The sequence below is a fragment of the Apodemus sylvaticus genome, chromosome X (genome assembly GCF_947179515.1).
Source record: "Apodemus sylvaticus chromosome X, mApoSyl1.1, whole genome shotgun sequence".
In the NCBI taxonomy this organism is placed as follows: domain Eukaryota; kingdom Metazoa; phylum Chordata; class Mammalia; order Rodentia; family Muridae; genus Apodemus; species Apodemus sylvaticus.
The window spans coordinates 106,199,001-106,218,503 of record NC_067495.1 but is presented as its reverse complement, the minus strand read 5'-3'; the positions used below and the strand labels follow the sequence as shown (position 1 = coordinate 106,218,503).

The window sequence follows — 19,503 nt, the reverse complement described above, 5'->3', positions numbered from 1 at the left end:
CCTAGCATGGTCAGCATCCAAAACTTGTCACTTCCCATTGTGACATATCTCAGGGGATAAGCACGTCCCAGGTGCTTGTGGTATTTGTGGGTGAGCTATAATCATTTTTTTTAAAGATGTAGAACTATGCCAGCAATAATGGTCTTTATTTTTCTTGGCTTGCTCTACAGAATCTGTCTAAACACTCGTCTTTCAACAAACTCAGCGAACTCACCAGTCCCACATTGCCTTTCCCATTCAGAGGGCTGGCTTAGCAACTACCTCTTTCGGAGGCTGCTTTTCCTGGGATATTAAGTTTTCCTTTTTGAGAGAGGCCGGATGTAGAGAGATTGGCATGACTCTGGACTGCTTGCCTTTCAGTTTTCAGAGATCCCTTTGCTATACTTGGCCATCAAGGCAAAGAACTGCATGCTGTCTACGTTTAATTGCCTTTAAGTATAAGTGCTGTAAGCCTTCGTAATTATAGTTCACATTCTCTGCATTTCCATTGCACTGCTCCCTTAGGGGTTTCAGCATGATTCACAAATAAATGCATTCAGCTCTAAATAGCTCACAAACATTACAAAACCCCAAAGGTAAAGGCAACACAATGATCCCTTCTTTCCCAATACTGAAAGCTTAACCAAAAAGCAAGGTAGAAGCATCCCCGACCTCAATCTCTTGCATGTCCTAGTCAGGAAGGAAAGATTTAAACTTATTTAGAAGTGAAATATGATGATTTCTTCGTTCGTTGTATACTTCAGGAAATTTTCATAAATAGTAAAACATCTAGACTTAAATTCACCTGTTGAGCCGGGTGTGGTGGCGCACGCCTCTAATCCCAGCACTTGGGAGGCAGAGGCAGGCAGATTTCTGAGTTCGAGGCCAGCCTGGTCTACAGAGTGAGTTCTGGGACAGCCAGGACTACACAGAGAAACCCTGTCTCGAAAAACAAAAAACAAAAAAAAACAAAAAAAAAATTCACCTGTTGGTTTACAGTGCTAGATTGAATGAGGCCTGTTTTGAGAGGTAATGCCAACAAAGTATTGAAAAAAGTTAAAACGATTTTCCCTTCTCACGGTCAAAGGAGAAGCCAGATGTCTCGTGATAGGAAAATGTAAGGTATGTTTCTTGCCACCTGTAAAAAGTTCAGTAATTCTGACCAGGATACAGGAGGATTCTGATCAAATGCTTCCCCACCAGTAAGTGGTAGTGCTGTTGAAGCAGAAATACAAAACAACTGTGGTTTAGACTCATTACCATGAAAGACATACCTGGTTTCTGCACTGAGAAGATCTGATAGCTCCTTTTGGCTTAACAAATAGGGCTTTGTGGCTGTGGACAATATTGGTACAATAAGCAACTTCTCATATTGCAGCTACCTACTAAATTAGGCTTAAGGGCTTAGGAATTACCTGCAGTCAATTTACCTGAGTTTATGTTTCTTTAATACCTGTTAGCAATAATATTTTTACTCTTAATCTCAGTGGCAGAGGTATCTCTAACTTTACTGACCAAGAGGAAGCTAATGATGGGATGGCCCCACTTGGGAGGATTTTTCTCTTAGACAAGACAGAGGCTACAAGTTGATCTAGCACTTAGGGAAGCCATCTAGGTAGTGTGTAAAGCAGAATCTGTTCTTCTGCAAGCAAAATGGTAAGGCTGCCTGCTAATTTTCCAACCTTATTGGATATTGGAGTATGAATGTCTTATTCAAGGCTGTCCAATTGCTTCCATAAAAGGATACAAAGAACGTACATTCTTCCCAGTTATATAAACTTTTGCTTAGGTATATGGCTTATAGACTTGCAAAGGTAAAGAATCATGTCTAACTCATTTTCTGAGATATATATTGATTCATTTGCATATTTACGGGATCCTTGGCTCCAGAATAAAACTAAAGAGTATACAATCCACAGTCATCAGCTTCAACTTTGGAAATGAAAATCCCAAATAATCTATAGCCTTTTAATTAAAAAAAAAAAAAAAAAAACCAACAACAACAAGTAGGACACTGCTTGACCCAAGGATGCCAAAAGTCATTTGAGCCATTATTTGCCACCTATCTCTCTTGACATTGTTTGTATGGGAAGATAGGCGTGGGAAGGAAAATGCTCGTCCCAAAGGTCCATCTCACTGTTCTTTAGTCATGAATCAGAAAGAAATCTCAGTACAAGGGTGGATTTGGAAATGTCATAACTGATCCTGTTACTGTTTTTCTTTCTTTCCCAAATCTCCCAACCTGGATTTCTAGCTGAAAAAGAAGCAAGTGTATGTGGATAAGGTGGAGAAGATGCAGCAGGCCCTGTTGCAGCTCCAGGCAGCGTGTGAGAAGCGGGAGCAGCTGGAGCACCGACTCCGGACACGTTTGGAGAGGGAACTGGAATCTCTTAGAATTCAGCAGGTAATGAATGCAGGGAGACATCCTGGGGATGGGCAGGGATGATAGACCTGTGAAATTATTCTACCCGAGTCTGTTTTCATGAACCAGTGAGGTTCTTAGGGTTATTTTCAGAAATATTGGTGAGGGGGCTACTTACAGAAGTATAGGTGACTCAAATGCAGCTGGAAAGGTCTTCCCTCCCTAAGTGTGGGTGATGATGACTCATTACAGCTGAATCACTGAAAATCTCTGCTGAACCTCCCGCTGCTCCAGCAATCAGAATTTTATCTCTGCAGCAATTGTTACTGCTTATATAATCTTGAGGGGGACTTATAAATCTTGGGCTGGGTAACTATTGTTTACTTCATTACTTCTTGAGGCTCCTAACTTTCATTTATTTCCTGAGTCTTACTTAACCAGTTGTGGAATGAGAGAAAGGAAGAAAAGAAATGCCTGTATTCTTGGGTGTTGTTTGTTTGTTTATTATTTTGTGTTCAGCAAAGACTCTAAAGATACTTAAATGCTTGCTCATTTTTACATTTTTGCCAGCTCCCCCATGTTACAGTAAAAGGCGTTGCCAGTATACATGTGTAGCCTATCCAGTACCTTTTCCAGCAAAATCTGTTATTTATTTTTCCCATGAACAAGAACAAAAGACCCTATATGAAGGGAAACAGCTATACACCTAAATTCCTTGATATTTTTGAATCGGAGCTAGTGGGATCCTTGGGCAGTTTTCCTGTTTTTTCTGAGATTGGGTCTGATGTAGTCCAGACTGGCTTACAACTTCTTCTGTGCAGGTGTACACCACCACTGCCAGCTAGAAGTACTCTTTAGAAATCTTCTGGTCACATACTACTTATTAGGGTTTAGAGAAGAAAAAAAGTCAAGACCACCTCCCCATCCCATAAATGTTGAGCACCTCAGTAAAAATCTCATAAATTAGGGACAGTTTTGGAACCAAATCAGAGATAAAGACAAAAACAAAATACTCCCATTTTCCTTGAAGACTTTACTGTCAGCCAAGGACTGAAGTTTTTTTTTTTTTTTTTTTTTTTTTTTTTTTTTTTTTGGTAGTTCCTTAAATCTAATTTCTGAACAGCAAAGCAATGTGGAAATGTAAATTCTCTTCCTTCTTTTGAATCAGTATTATATCCAAACTAAAAGCTGAGGATAGGAATAGCTTAGTGATGAACATTTCATCAGTGCTCACAGCACTGTTCTGTTTGAGACCTGGAAATAGGAATCAGTAATAGAATGCTTGTCTAACATGCATGAAACTCTAGGTTCTATCTTCACTACTATGCAAATAGGTAGACAAAGAAACAAAATAGCATGGGAAAGTCCTATCTTACAAAATAGAAGCTCTTCCAATGGGATCTGGTCGAGGAGGCTGTGTCAGGGGATTCATGAGTTCAAGTCTATATAATGAAATCCTGTCTTAGAAAGTTAGTAATATTAGATAGATAGATAGATAGATAGATAGATAGATAGATAGATAGATAGATAGATAGATAGGTAGGTAGATAATCAGTCTTCAGGACTTGGGGCACTATGTTTTTTCTTTCACTAACTTGAGGGATCTTTGCATCTCCCGCAATAGCGCCAGGGCAACTCTCAGCCCACTAATGCTTCAGAATACAATGCAGCTGCACTGATGGAGCTCCTCAGGGAGAAAGAGGAGAGAATTCTGGCCCTAGAAGCAGATATGACCAAGTGGGAGCAAAAGTATCTGGAAGAGAATGTGATGAGACACTTTGCTCTGGATGCTGCTGCAACTGTGGCTGCGCAGAGGTAAGTCATTGAAAGATATAAATGGGAAAACCAGGTATGCTAGCTAACTCATTCAGAGATTGCCCAATATCTCGTCTCTTTCCCACCCCCTTCAGTTCCTCTTCATATAGGTTTTTCTATTTCCAATTACACATGAACTGGATAGATTTGGTGACAGACGTTTAAGGATTTCAAAAATATGGAGTTTCTAGAATCACAATTGAGTTTGCCTTAGCAGTGAGCTGGAACATTGCCGATGCGCTTGGCTAAGTATTTGGACACCTCATTCCCTACTAGCTATAGATCCTTTCAACCACATGTGCATGCTGTTTAGTTCAGGACTAAAGTGAAATCCCCACTAGAGAAATTTCACTCAGAAAGCAAATGTCACTCAGGAGTAAGTGCTGTCATTTGATAGTTCTGACTCTTCCTGGGTCTGTGCCGACTATGAGTCCACCACTGCCCTTTGAGAAGGTCTATATTTGAAGGCTACATTCTCTGTATTCCTGAACTTATCACATGTTAGTCTCATTCTCTCTAGTACCAGAGAGAAAAAGGCGAGAGGAGTTTTATTTATGGTTTCTTGGGCACTTTTTTCCATATTATAAAAAGAATTATTAGCTTTTATAGGAAACAATTGTTCCTCATAGTTTTTCTATGTTACCTATGTTTATAACTGTTAGACAGGAAACAGCTCAGGTATTATCAGGTGATGGATTTGGTTGTAGTGATAATGGATAGGATGTAGGTGTAGACTTAGGTATTGAAGGTGGTCTGGACCCTAGTCTATTGCACATAGAATATATTGTACACAAGCATACTTCTATCCAGAAAATTATTACATACAGCAGTGTATTTTTATACTCTTGCAAACGTGGTACATCAGTAGAGTGTAGTACTGGCTAGATATTAAGTAGTAATACGTGTGTGGAAGGAATCAGTGTTTAAGATATGGATTGACACATTCTAAAGACTCTCATGCTTCTCCGGGAAGACTTCTCCCATCCTCCTGTCCAGATAACCTTACACCTTTAATAGACTGAAGCTATCTTTGGCTTAATCTTGAGGTCTTCATCGGCTGAAGTTTCCCTGGCTTCGTTTCCTGAGAAAAGCATGCTGAGTAAAAGCCAGGGTCAGAATAGTGTCCAATGAATCTCCCTCTGTGTCCGAAGATGGTCACAAGGCTTGGAGACAGATATGAAGCAGAATTCAGTGTCATATTACCTACAGGCTCCCAAAGAACTGCAGCAATTGCTCAGAGGTATTTGTGAAAGCCTGATGCTGGAAATTTGCTTATGGTGAGCCAGAGAGTTGCAGGGTAATTTTGTTCGCTTTGTGCAGAAGCTTTGCGGGATGTAGCTCATATCTGTGCAAGGCATGAGAAAATGTCTGAAGGCAGCATCTTGGTGTTGACTACAGAATGGACTCTAGGGCGAAGTATAAGAAAGCTAGAAAGGTGCTTGGCACAAGGTCCTTTATATAAAATCAAACATCCATTCCTCCTCTCCTGTGGAAATCATTAAGAATTGAGAGTTCCCTTATAGATCTGTGTCCAAAACGTGTTGATTTGAATTGAATTGCTCTGTATTACTAGGAAGAATTTGTCCATGTAATTACTGTTTTCAGCAAAATATGCATGTTTATTATTTAGTGTGATAGAACACAGCCTGTTCCCAGTGGTCCTAGCAAGTGGGAACACTTTCTTCCAGAGGCAAACATTCCTGATCTGGACTGTGTATGACAGATTCAGATAATGGGAGAAAATGAGAGATAAATTATATTGAAATGCCTCTAACATAAATGACTTAGACTTGATGATTCTCAGGACCCTATTATTAAAGGTTTATGCTATATTTCCAAAGATAGTATCATTTCACTTTTCTATACAGATTGGTTTCCTTATTTTCATTCTCTGTGAGATGACATACATTATTTCTTACCTTAATAGGCTTTTCTCTCTCTCTTGCCAACATCTCTTCTCATGCATTCCCTTCCACCTGCCAACCAAAATGTAGACATGGAGAGTCTGCCCTTTGACCTCATTCTGTGGTGGAAATCACACATATATTCATTCATTCAATGCAATTGTTGTTTGTTGTGATTCAATGCAAAATGCCTGGAATATTGACTGCTCAAAATTTGATTAAAGAAGGAAAGTAAAAAGAAAATGGAAGGAGCAAAGAAGGAAGGAAGGAGAGGAGGTGGGAGAAAAAGCAAGTATCTTTTAATAAATGTGTAATTAGCACTATATTTTAACACTCAAAATAGAAGTCCCAGTCTCCCATGACCTTTTTGCCCTAAAACTTGATGCTTTCCTTCCTAGGCAATGACTCATCTGGTTCATGTCATAAAATTACAAACTTCTTTCCTAGAGTGTCAATATAAAAGGAGTTACGTTGTGTTTGTGCTCTTTGTTTTACTTCTGCACAGCGTAATTATTTTCATCCATCCCAGTTGAGGCATTTATTAATAGCCCATGCCTTTTTATTTCTGTGTAATGTGTCATGGGATGGATGTATCATAGATCATTTATCCATTCACCTGATGATGGATATTTGAATTATTTCCAGTGTGTGACCTTTGAATATAATAAAAATACAAATTTCACCATAAGATTTTTAAAAAGTTCATTTTCTTGCATTAACAGGCATAGTATTTGGTAGTCTGTTTATAACCTTTGTAGTGCTTTGATTCTAAATAACCTTTTGTCACAGGAAAGCTGGTGATACAATTATTTGAGGTAGGAATAGACTAGAAGCTAGAAGTGTCCAAGAATAGACAGTGAGACCAATCAGTAGTGTGCATAGGTAAGTTGTTTCAATGAAGAGGAAGGAAAGAGATGGAAAGAGGAAGAATAAATTGAAAGCTTTTTAGCTCTTCTAGTGCGGTAGTTTAAATTTTTTCTTATTTAAATAAGTTCTTGAGCTGAGTGCGGTGGCACCGACCTGTTGCCTCAGTACAGAAAAGGGACACAGAGGAAGAGTGTGAGTTCAAAGCCAGCTTAAGCTATATAAAAGCCTGTATAAAACAAAATGCAATAGTATATGACACTTACTATTTTTTTTCAAAGGCTACTAGAAAATGTATTTTATTTCTCACAAAACAGGCAGGACTCTAGTGAGAACTTTAAATGTATTACTTACCCTTTAAAGGTAGGTGCTGTTATCTAGTCCGCTTTCAGGCATGGAGGTATTATATCATCTCTAGATCAATACAAGGGTACAAAAGCAAGGATTTAAATCAACAATTTATCAGTTTAACCGTCTCCTAGCTCATTGATGGTGAGCTTGGGATCATTAGCTATTCAAGGAAGGATTAGTTGAAGATTCTAAGGCAGGAAGCAGTATCAATAATTACAGGATCATTCCCTGCATCCAGGCTCTGAGTTACTGTGTCTCTAGAGAATCTAGGTACTTAATATGATGAATGGAAATCCCTAAAAAGAAGTCCTTGTTCATTCCCAGAAGACCTGATTTGGCAATCCAGATTTTGAGTTTGAGCTCATAAATAGTGAATTTATGCCTGGAGAGCAGCACAAAGATACTACAATAACATCCCATCAACCATGTGATCTATTCAGTTGGTTTTACTGAATTGGGTTGTTAACTCAACTTGGAGTGTGTCAGGTTTGTTTTGAACAATGCGAATTGAGAAAAAGAGGAGGTAAAGCAACCGAGGGCATGAGGAAGATTCATACTACAGGAGGCTATTTGGGCCTTCCTTAGTGTCTTTTCTCAGTTTCCTGAGTTTGCTTTCTTCTCAGACTGTATTGTAGTTACCTTGTTTTCTACCAGGATTTCTCTGCAGTTAGAAAAATGCTGTACCAGTAGTGCTCTCATCTCTACAATTAAGCTTAAAAAATCTCCAGCAAGTTGTTGGATCTTCTCATAGGGCTGTTCTCAAGACGACTTCACTCCAACCACTCTGTAATCTAAAGCCTTCATAGCGTTTTGTAAAAATCCTCTCGTTGGTTTCCCATGACAAACACTATTCCATGATTTGAATTACAAGTACAGTTCTCATTCATTCTTTTATCTCCCTAATGTTTCCATGGACATGGTCTCCAAGTCCAATCACATCGACCACCTACAGCCTGCTCCCATTTCCCTTGCCACTTTTACTGGTTTGTGTTTTCATTATTGTCTGATGGGATTCCTGCAATCACCTTTCTTACTAGTCTGCTTAATTCAAGTGCCTCTCTCCTCTGATCCATCCCTGTATTTCAGCAACAGATAGTGAAGTGCTATTGGCGTAGAACTTGGCACACATTCTTTCATTCCCCACAAAAAGGTCTAGCGATTTTCAGCACCTGTTGGACTAAAGTCCAAACTCATTCCTGTAGTAGTTAATTATTTATTCCTTGTCTACCCTTGCAAGTTTCCTACACCTAGGGTCTAATCATTTCCACGTGTTTCTCTCTAGCCTCCCATGATCTTCCACGTTTGGTAAAGGTCATGTATTAAATAAGCATCAGGGTGCTACAAGTTAGAAAAAAATGAAGCATATTTATTGATTGATTTTTTTTAAAGTTATTTTTGATATTTAGAGACAGGATCTCACTCTGTAACCATGGCTAGCCTGAAATTTGCTTTACAGAGCTGGTCTTGTAATGATCATCCTGCCTCAGTCTCCCAAGTGCTAGGTAGGATTGATCATACTAGTCAAGGAAAAGTTTAATTGGCCACTGGGTGTTTTATTTAGGAAGTCATGGATGACAACCTTAAGAACACTAGAACTGGGATTTTGTTATTAGAGAAAAGAAGAGAGATCATCTGGGGGGATAGTAACAAAAAACTAAGAATTTGAGAGGATGAGATAGAAGGTTCAGGGGCTGTCTAAAGCCTGCAGTCATTATTTTCTGCTATTCTTGAGGACAGTCTCAGAGAGCCCCAAAACCACTTCCTTCAAATGCTGTACTAGCTTGCATTTGCAAAGCCATTGGCTTCATAGCCCTAGTCTTCTCCAAGGAAGATTGATGTTGAGGGCTGTCCTGGCAGCCCTGTAGGAATTCACTAAGTGCCCCACATTTTCAGGCTCCATTCCTGAGCAGTTCACAGTGTCCATATCAATTAGCTGGCAGGGCTCTGTGTACCCAAACTGCTCTTTTATGCAATGAAAGTGGCTGGAGGCCAGCACCAGTTCCCCCAATGACAAACCGTACGTTCAAACCCCCAGTGTCTGTAGACAGCATGCACTTTTCAAGAGGCCTGGCTCTAAAGTGTTAGCCTTCAGTTTCCCTTGGCACTGTGTAAGAGCAGAAACGGCCTCCAGGATTGCACCAAGGGGAAGACTGTCTCAAACACATACTGAAGTTTGCTGTTCTCTTTCTGCCTATGCACTTTTCACTATTAAAAAGAAAGCACTGCTGCTGTATGCTTGTACTGTGCCCCAGTGGTATATAGGTTTTTATGTAAATAACTTTAATTTACATAAAAGGGAAGGAAGGGCCACTTCAGTTGACATTTTGTATATGAAGAAGAGTAAGCATGAAAGCAGGTAACTGATTTTCGCGGGTCGGAAAGTTTGCTAGTGGCAGAGTATTTGTGGAAGCTGCGACTTGACCCTGGAGCTGTCTCTAGAAATAGCCTTCATATCAAGTACTAAGCAAGGGCATTGATCCTGGAGAATTGTGAACAAGTGAATTCCTCTGGAAAAATATAGAATTTGGGGATGTCAAACTAGTTTGAATTTGGCAAATGATGACAGAAACCATAGCCCTCCCACCTCTTTCCAAGTTTGCCATAATGATCTGTAGGCATTGGAACAGCCATGGTTTTTATAAAGGCCTACCAGACTTCTCTAATCTTAAAGCTAATGTACCACCTGGTCATTCCCTTGTGATTGTTTCACCCCCAAGTCTGTACTCAAGTCACAATCTCAACGCCAGGAGAACATGACTCTAGCTTCCAGCGGATAAAGTACCTGGGATCTGCAAGAAGTGGAGGGAAGTAGGGCCACCTTACCCTTCTCCAGCCTCTTGTCCCGATTTCCTGTTTAACCCTTGTAATTCCATGTATTTTGTATTTAATTATAATCCCTATCTCTTTCTCTTAGCCCTCATCTCCTTTCCTTGTCTTATTGTCTCTTGTCCACTCACCCCTCTTTGTCTCTGTTATTCTCCTCTGCACACATCTTTTTCCTTGTTAAGTCTTTGAGTTAATGGCCCAGGACAATTCCAGGTGGAACACAATGATCCCTTGCACAGCTGAGACTTTGGCACAAGAACAGTCACTTGAGTTGGTTTAAAACCCATGCATTCAGTGAGAGAATGGTTCTGATGCAAACTAGATAAAAGAAGCAAAGAGCACCGAGTCAAAGGCCCTTTCTGTTAGTTCATATGCCAGAACTGACTTTAGTTGTTTGTGTGTCTCTGTCTGTTGTGTGTTTCTAGCCCTCATATGTAAATGATACTCAACTGTCACAAAACAGTCTTAGGAACCATCCTCTGGTTTCCTTCAAAAATACCTTTCCATTCTGTGATTGTTGGGAGAAGGAAGTCAGAAGTGTACATATTCCTGAAATTATACTTGCTGAAAGCTCTTTCCAGTAAGTCCCCGGCAAATCAAGCCTTCCTGTTGGCATCAATGTTAATTTAAGAATTTTCAGCAGAACCTTCCTTGTCTTAGGCTGGAGAATAACATCTATTGATTTTGATGCCTGCTTATCATCAGCACTTCCCTTTTTCTTCTGCAGAGACACAACAGTCATTAGCCACTCTCCTAATACCAGCTATGACACAGCCTTAGAGGCCCGCATCCAGAAGGAAGAAGAAGAAATCCTGATGGCCAACAAGCGTTGCTTGGACATGGAAGGAAGGTAAAATTTGAATGTGGACCCAGAAGGGTTGAGAAGTTGATATTGATACCAGCTTCATTGATAGAGAAGGGCAAGTGTGTTTATTCATAAGTGATGAACTTGATTGTGTAGCCTGCCCTCCCTGACCTCTTTACCCCTGCTAGCCTGTCACCTAAGGTTTGATGTGATGACCATAATAATGCACATTCTTACTAAATGTGGACTTCCAGGTAGAGTTGCTTTTACCTGGTTTTTATAATTGTTTTTCATTTGTATTCTGCTAGATCTGAGTCTTTGATGTTTCTTCTCTGAGGTATTTTTTTTATAGCAATAATACTTCAATTCTATAATACAATTTGTCAACAAAACATCTGGGAAATATGGCATCCAATCAGTGTCATTTATTATTACCTGGAGGCAATGCCTTATTAGTAGAAGACACCATCTTCTCACTCAACTTAGTTATGGACATAGTTTCTTTACCAATGAATGACTTCTTTCATGCATGGTCTATTTGCCAATATTTGACTTTGATCTTCTAGGGTGTCGAAATTTTTAGATATTCTCTTACATCTACTTGGAAGTTCAGAGGATATGCTATTTTGTATTTCAAGCTTTAGCATATTGACCCTTGCCTCCAACTAAGAATTAACTCGACCAATCCTTAATTGAAAGGATAATCCGAATGCAAATCCCCGTGGGCAGTGAGATCAGAATAGAGAAGTAGCGACTAAGTTTCTGTATGTGCTTTTTCTTTGACTCCTAGAATCAAGACCCTTCATGCCCAGATTATTGAAAAGGATGCCATGATCAAGGTCCTGCAGCAGCGCTCCAGAAAGGAACCGAGTAAGACAGAGCAACTCTCATCCATGCGGCCAGCCAAGTCTCTGATGTCCATTTCCAATGCTGGATCAGGCCTGCTTGCACACTCGTCTCCCTTGACTGGTGTGCCTATCATGGAGGAGAGGCGAGATGACAAGAGCTGGAAGGGGAGCCTAGGTAAAGAAACTGAAAGGAACAGAAACAAAGGCACAGTGACATACATAGAAAGTATCCTTACTCTGTTACACACAGCAAGAAAGAGGGACAATGGTCTAGGTTCTAGAGAAGATAATTTAAGGTTATTTTTTTCCCCTGATGGAACTCGATGTATAAGCAGGACCAATGAAGTCTCAGGGTGAGAACAGGAACTGAGACCAAAGCCTAAAAATATGAGAATCCTGTGTTCTTTAGGGGTGAGAAAGAGCCTATTTTATTATCTAAGAAAAAAAAAAATGCTTGTATTTAGCTTTTGCCACATGGGAACTTTGTTCAAAACCCAAATAGACTCGATCCCAGGCAGAATTCGTAATTAAAGCATCGCCGTGCTCTTTCCTTTCCTACGGAAAGAGGACCCAAAGTTCTCTTTAAGCTAATGGAGTCAGGTGGCAGCTTTTGTTAGCAGAATGTTCAGATATGAGAACAGAATGTACTTTTTTTGTTCAATTCCTGTCCATTTTGTCCCCTCTAATTAAAGCCTTGGAGTATCATAGATACTGACACATTTTTGATTCAGAGGAAGCAAACAAATATATATTTCAAATCTTTTGTTTTTTTTAACTCCTTTCTTGATCTTGACTTTTGTAGTGTCCTTTAGTCAGAGTAAATATTCTCAGAGCCATGGACATGTTTCGAACCATAGGTTACACAACTAAAACCACCCTCATTTGGTTTCCACAGGTTTCCCATACCACTGAGTTATTTTCATCTCTCTGGTTAATGTGGTGTATTAATATTTCTGGTACAGAAAAGACCTCTGATAAGCTGGTCTTCAGCAATCACCAATGGAAAAGAAGTCTAACAGATACCAAGGACACTTAGAGGTTTAAGTTATGTTGCATTTTGGATAATAGAGACAAGAAGGGACCAAAAACAACTTTTAGCTGGGACACAAGATAGAGGATCCCAGAGGTTCCCTAGAGGCAAAAGCAATAATGTTTCAAAGAAAAATACCATTGTTTTTCCTGAACTTGGACAAGGGTAGTTACTCAGTATCTAGACAAAAATCACCTCCCATCCTCTTGTTTCTGGCTTCATCTGTAGGCATTCTTCTGGGTGGAGATTACCGTGCTGAGCCTGTCCCATCCACACCGTCCCCTGTGCCTCCATCTACTCCCCTACTGTCAGCTCATTCGAAGACAGGCAGTCGCGATTGCAGCACCCAAACTGAACGTGGATCGGAATCGACCAAAGCCGCAGCTGTCACTCCCATCTCGGCTCCAATGGCTGTTCCAGTTGCTGCTGCTGCCCCTGCTGCTGCCATCAATGCAACTGCTGCCACCAACACTGCCACTGCTGCCACCAACACCACTATCATGGTAGCTGCTGCACCAGTTGCTGTTGCTGCTGTTGCTGCTCCAGCTGCTGCTGCCGCCACCCCATCTCCAGCAAATGCTGCTGCTCTCGCTGCTGCTGTCACTCCAGCTACTTCTGTCGCTGCAGCTACTTCTGTCTCTGTAGCTACTTCTATCTCTCCAGCTGCTCCTGTCTCTCCAGCTGCTGTAGTGTCTCCAGCTGCTCCTGTCTCTCCAGCTGCTGCTGTTCAGATTCCAGCTGCTGCATCTCTTACTTCCGCTACTGTTTCTCCAACTCCTGTCACTGCTACTGCTGCTGTTGGAACTGCTGCTGCTGCCGCCGCTGCTACCACTGCTGCTGCTGCTGCTGCTGCCACTACTGCTATTCAGGTTGCTCCAGCTACTTCGGCTCCGGTTCCATCTCCAGCTTCGATCCCGGCTCCAGCAACGGCTCAGGCTTCTGCTCCGACTCCGACTCAGGCACCAACTCCAGCTCCGACTGAACCTCCTACTCCAGTTCCGACTCCAGCTCCAGCTTTGGTTCAAGCTGAGGGTCCTGCAAGTCCAGGTGCCAGTTCCGGACCACGCAGTTTGTCTACACCAAATCTGATGTGCAATCCAGATAAGCCAGGTAATTACAATTTTCTGTAGCAGGCATCTTCTGTTTTTGTTCTCAGCTGTATAGCTATTAGTTGATGCTTACCTTCTTGACAAGAGTTGAATAGTGCATGATCCAAAGGGAATTGGTCAGAGGAGAGAAAAGAAGAGGTTCTGGAAATGCCTTCTGTTATTCACTAAAATGAGAATGGTTAAGAGCAGAGACCATTTTTCAGTAAAGGAAATGATGGGCATGACTGTAGTTGCAAGTCACCTTTAGGAATTAGTTTTGTGATGGTTGTTAACATTGATTTTTCATGAAAGCTAATTTTTACTTTGTGCCTTTTCTAACCCATTTCCATTTAGATGCTCCTGCTTTCCACTCCAGCACTCTGGAAAGAAAGACACCCCTTCAGATCCTGGCACAAGAGCCTGATGCAGAGATGGTGGAATATCTCATCTAAACACCACAATCAAGAGCTGGAGTTATCAGCAAGAGTTCTTTTTTTTTTTTTTAATAATTTTCCCTTTCACTTGTTTAATCTGGGGTGAAAATGGGGGTTGGGAGGTGGGGATGATTTTTCTAAAGGGACTTTTTATTGGACTCTGGTAGTACATAAGTAATACCATAGAAATGAATTCCAATCTATTTTGGAATACTTAGGAGGTACCTCAAAAAGATAGGTTAAGTAGAATGTGCTCTAAAGCTTATTGTTGGGCTTTGTACAACTCATGGACTATTAACAGGTAGTGATGTCCATTGATGTTTTGAATATGCTTCAACTTGTTTTAAATTCCCCTATTGGAGGTCATTTTTCATTGAAGAATACAGTATGTGTAGAAGGCAGGTTGTAACATGTAGTTCTGAAGTGGAAATTCAGGGGAGAGAATCTGAGGACTTGCTACTTTGTCTAGTCACTACCTAGACAACAGCCACAGAAAGCTCTTACTTTGGGCTTGAAAAAAGAAAGTGTTTTAGGAGCTATGGAAGCTAAGGAAAAGGTAGAGTGGATTAGGGTGAAGGGTGCTGGAACCAATTTTCTCTCTCAGTTACCAGTTACCCTGCCCCCTCATTGATGGTATTTCTCTCCATTTCAATGGTGCTTTGGAAGCGGATTCTTTTGGTTCCCTCCTGGAGGTTGATACATTCATATATATACTCTGGAATAATTTATGCATTTGGATAATTAATATATTGCTTTCAGATGGTAGAAAGGTAAATGAACAGAGATCCATGACTGCCTCTCATAGGGGATTAGGAGTTTGAGGCCTTGAGGAAGGGCTGCATGAGATGCTGCATGCAGAGTTTAAGATCTGGGTTTAGTCATGAAACGTGGCTCAGTCACCTTACATTAGTCCAGTTGTCTGACATAGCCTCTCCCCCACCCCCAACAATGCAGACTCACTGGCTGGTTTGCCAGTATTTGTTTGCCAATAGTTTGGAAGATAAGGAAACATCCTTGTTGACAGGTTGAATGTGTTGAATTTCTGGCAAATACTTGGAAATATTTCTTTTTTCTGTTTTCCCAAATCCTTAGCATATGCCCTCAAGGGTATATGCAACTGTCACCTCCAAGGAAATGCATAAGAAATCCAAAGTACCAGGCTGCAGTCAGGAGCAAAGCTGATTGCAGCAATCTCCTCAACTACCTCTTCTCACTACCAGTGACTCCATCTTGGAATCCCTTTTGGAAGCAGCTAGGAATGTATACATGGGCGGGACCAACACGGGGCCTTGCCATAGAGCTGCCTCCAAGGACCCAGAGGGTGTCAGTTGTCACAGGTCCTTGTCCCTTGTCTCTGCCCTTCATTAAGGCAATAGAACTGCAGATAGTACTGCTAAGATCAGTTTTCAGGGGTCTAGGGAGGTTAAGGGAGGGGAGGGTATTAGGTAAGGGGTAGAAGTTTAGAGATGTGTTAAGTTAGAAATCAGATCGATACAAGGGTATCCTGTATTATGCCATGGGCTATAGTGGTGGGGAGGAACTTTACTTAGCAATGTAGCATTAAGTTTAGTGATGAGGAATCCGAGAGTTGGAAAAGTTCACCGACTTTTTCAAGATCACACAGCACATCTCTGTTCTGCCAATTACATATGCATTTTGGGAAATGATTCTAAAAGAAGAATCTGTTTTGAAGAAAGGACATCTTCATAGTCTAGGGCAACCTACATTATGAAAATCTTGGTGTGAATAGATTGATTGGGTGTCTGAATTCTTACCGTGTCTCTACTGGAGTGCCTTGTGTGAAATTAGTTTTTTCCTCATCCCATTTAATCATTGAGCTACATGAAATGCACCCCTACAGAAAAGTTAACCCATCTGGTTTTCATTATAAAATCAGGTGTCTTGGGTCATTTTATGTATTCTTCTGTGAGTATAAGAGTGCTATATTTACCTGTATTCTTGTGTAGTTCCCAATTACCTTCCAAAAGATTTAGTGTGTGTGTGTGTGTGTGTGTGTGTGTGTGTGTGTGTGTGTGTAGATGAGGGAAGGTAATACAACAACTTTTAACTAGTATTTTTTTTCACGTTTTTAATAGCAAAGTGGTCGTCCAATGTATTGGTCCTCAGTTACAGAATGAATGCCAAATAGACATTTAAAAGTGCAAGGGGAAAAAGCCCTTCAGACAGTAGAAGAATCAGGCAGCAGGAGAGCTACTTTCTGTCCAAGCAAATGAAATCAAAGCAACTTCATGTCCTTTCATGATGAAAACACATTGCTAGAATTTGGGCCACTCTCGGAGCCATGATTATAATCACATACTGTAAAGTGACAGATGAAGTGCACTCCTCACTGTGGCAACCATCTCTTTAGAATCATGTGTTTGTGGGAAAAAGGAAGTCCTTGCTGAAAAGTGTGTACTTTCCAGAACCTTTGTGCCCAGACACACAAGAGGCAGTCCTTCTCTTCAGTTTTCTGTCCCAGGCAATTTGCTAAAAGGACATTATATGTCTAAGAGATGGAAGAAGACTATGTTGGTATAGTCTGCATAGACTCCACCTTTTGAGAAAAATTTTTACCGCATACAAGTTTAAAAATTCGGTATATGGGATAAATCTCAAATTAACCATGTCTTCACTGTTGTGTGGATGTAACATTTGGGGCCTTTTCCTGGACTTCCCAGAAGTGGAGGGGATATTTGTTGTCTTAACTTTTACTGTCTATGTGGTCTGTGAGGATCTTATAATTCATTTTGTTATCCCCAATGTCCCATGTCCAGCAAAATTTCATTTGAGGGAACTATACTTGATACAAAACTATTAACATTGTTGGAAGTACTTGAACTTCCTTTGAAAGTCATGTATTGTGACTGTTGTCTTAATGAAGGTTATAATTTCAGTGTTGCTTTTGAGCTGCAGGGTGATGGGGCAGTAGAAACTTGAAACATCTGCCATCATCTATGGCAGGAAACATAGCAAGATACCTGTCATGGTCTCTTTTACTTTTTGCACTGTTGAGTGGGTCTAACAAACTGATTTCCCAGCTACTTTTTGAAATGAAGAATCTAAACAATGTGGCAGCTTAAAAGTATAGATGTATGTGCTAACTTGAATAAATGCTCCTGTCTGTTAGCCATACAATCTGTCATCTTACAAGCTCATTTGTACATGGAATATGTTACTTAGGATATGTACCTTCTTACAGAAAACGTTCTCAAAGGGAACTACTCACTGTGGGTTCATTGTCATGGATTTCTGCCTGCCACAATCTTCAGAAATTCTTCTCTCGAGTGCCATCCATTGATAGTAAGACCTGGCTCAGATGCATGTACATTTTCTTCTGGTGGTAAGGGTGGGTTACAAGAAGTTTTCAAATCCTTCTGACCGCCTTTGTGATCAGTGGCATGTGTTTAATAAGATGGCTGGATGGGGTTGGCAGATTGTTCAAGAAGAATTATTTTTGGCTTAATGTACATGGTCTTGTAGTGATTGTGATCCTATTCTGTAATCAAAAGAGTTAGATCAAATAAAGTTAAGCAGGTTAAATCCACTTTGTGCCTATCTTTCAATAAAGTTAGCCATTTTAAAATGCAGTACTGTGTGAAAAATGCGTTGGTGTTTCCTGGCTCTGTGTGATGTTAATAATTACTTTCAAGACAGTGGAATTGTATTTCCTCAAAGTATGGGATGAGATTAAAACATCTTCAGACAATAGAGCAGGCCACATGCTCTAATCAGTCGTTTTATATACATAGGCAAGCAAGCTATAGTAAGAGCTTTGCACTTTTTTGTGTCCTGGTTCTGAAGGGTAAAATGATGGGCATCCAAAGCAGAACTAATTTTGGGGTTAGCGTTTTTTGGAAGTACCCCTCTTTGGGATCCCTTTTCTGTAACAATAGTAGTTATGCCAATTAGTTTTAGATGGGGTGTGGACTTATTATAAAGGCCAGTCACATCTATGCATATATTGATAACACTAAGAAGAGCAAGAACACAAAAGTTGGGAGGAAAAGGTGGTGGGGAAGAGTTGGGGGTTGGGGTGGATTTGATCAAAACACTGTAGTCATATATGAAAGTAAGTAATAAAAATAAAATAATACAGGGAAAAACCCACAAATTTTTTGGAGTTGGGCATTCATTAAAAATGATAAGGCTGCTCCTACTCTGCCTTTTCTATGCCTCATGTTTACTAGTGAGTTAGAATTACGGGACTTTCTGGGAGTGGGGGGGGCAGGAAAGGGGAAATCATTTGAAATGTAAATAAAAAATATATTGAATAAAAAAAAAAAGAATCCTAACTGGGGAAGAAAACCTTCAGAAGTACCTTGAAGTGACATGTTCTTGCAATGGAATTGATTTTGATTGATGTTACAAATGAGATTAATCAGGATTACCAAATTTATCCAACTACATGTCTGGAGCTGGCACTTTATTTCATCCACATTTATGATGAGTTATTTGTAAACTTATAGATGAAAACCAACCCCCTTTTCAGCACAGAGAAGATGGTACTAAATGAACCATCTCTTACAAAACTTTGCTGACTACAGCTTTCACAAGGATCTTGTCCCTGGTTTTTAAAAGGTTGTGATTCAAGGGTCCAATCAAACCATGTGACATTACATATGCAGGGGCAATTCTAGGTAGTATAATAACTCAATTTGATATCTCCTCACACCCCTTGGTGTAGCCATTTATTCCCTACTGAGATTAGAAATCCCACTTCACACTTTTCTAACTGCCATCTTAATCAAATGCTTTGAAAAAATGCAAATGATCTGCTCTTGGAATTGACTGGTAATTACCTGATATTTGAGGGAAGACTCCTCAAGAATAGGACTAATTCCCTACCACCTCCAAATCCATGTTCTTTTCAACACCAACATCATGTGGCACCTCACTCACCAACATTGCATATCATGTCACAAGTACTCACTCTTAGATACAATTATGCTGTCATCTACCAGTTACCTATGAATTAAGTATATGTGAGTTTCTGAGTACACACAACAGGAATATGCAATTTTAAGTCCCTGATTCTAGGAAATTACAGAAAATCACACATTTGTGGGTGCACACATACTTAGAATTCACTGGAATATATGTAAGACAAAATTCAAGCAAGTCAGAACTAGTGCAAAGGTAGGGAATGGCTATTGGGATGATTTGAGGGAAAACTAGGTGTGAACCTGACAAACTA

General features: G+C 40.3%; 1 protein-coding gene across 2 annotated transcripts in view; it reads left to right on the top strand.

The window, feature by feature from the left end:
* The window catches only part of Amot (angiomotin), a 58,796-nt gene extending 40,906 nt beyond the window's left edge, over positions 1-17,890 (top strand). For both annotated transcript variants that reach the window (XM_052170926.1, XM_052170924.1), the window contains 6 exons: positions 2,234-2,383; positions 3,966-4,156; positions 10,829-10,951; positions 11,697-11,929; positions 13,013-13,894; positions 14,227-17,890. In XM_052170926.1, the coding sequence (XP_052026886.1) occupies positions 2,234-2,383; positions 3,966-4,156; positions 10,829-10,951; positions 11,697-11,929; positions 13,013-13,894; positions 14,227-14,324 (1,677 nt within the window). In that variant the 3' untranslated portion in view covers positions 14,325-17,890. The remainder of the gene's footprint in view (positions 1-2,233; positions 2,384-3,965; positions 4,157-10,828; positions 10,952-11,696; positions 11,930-13,012; positions 13,895-14,226) is intronic.
* Positions 17,891-19,503: the final 1,613 nt, after the last annotated feature.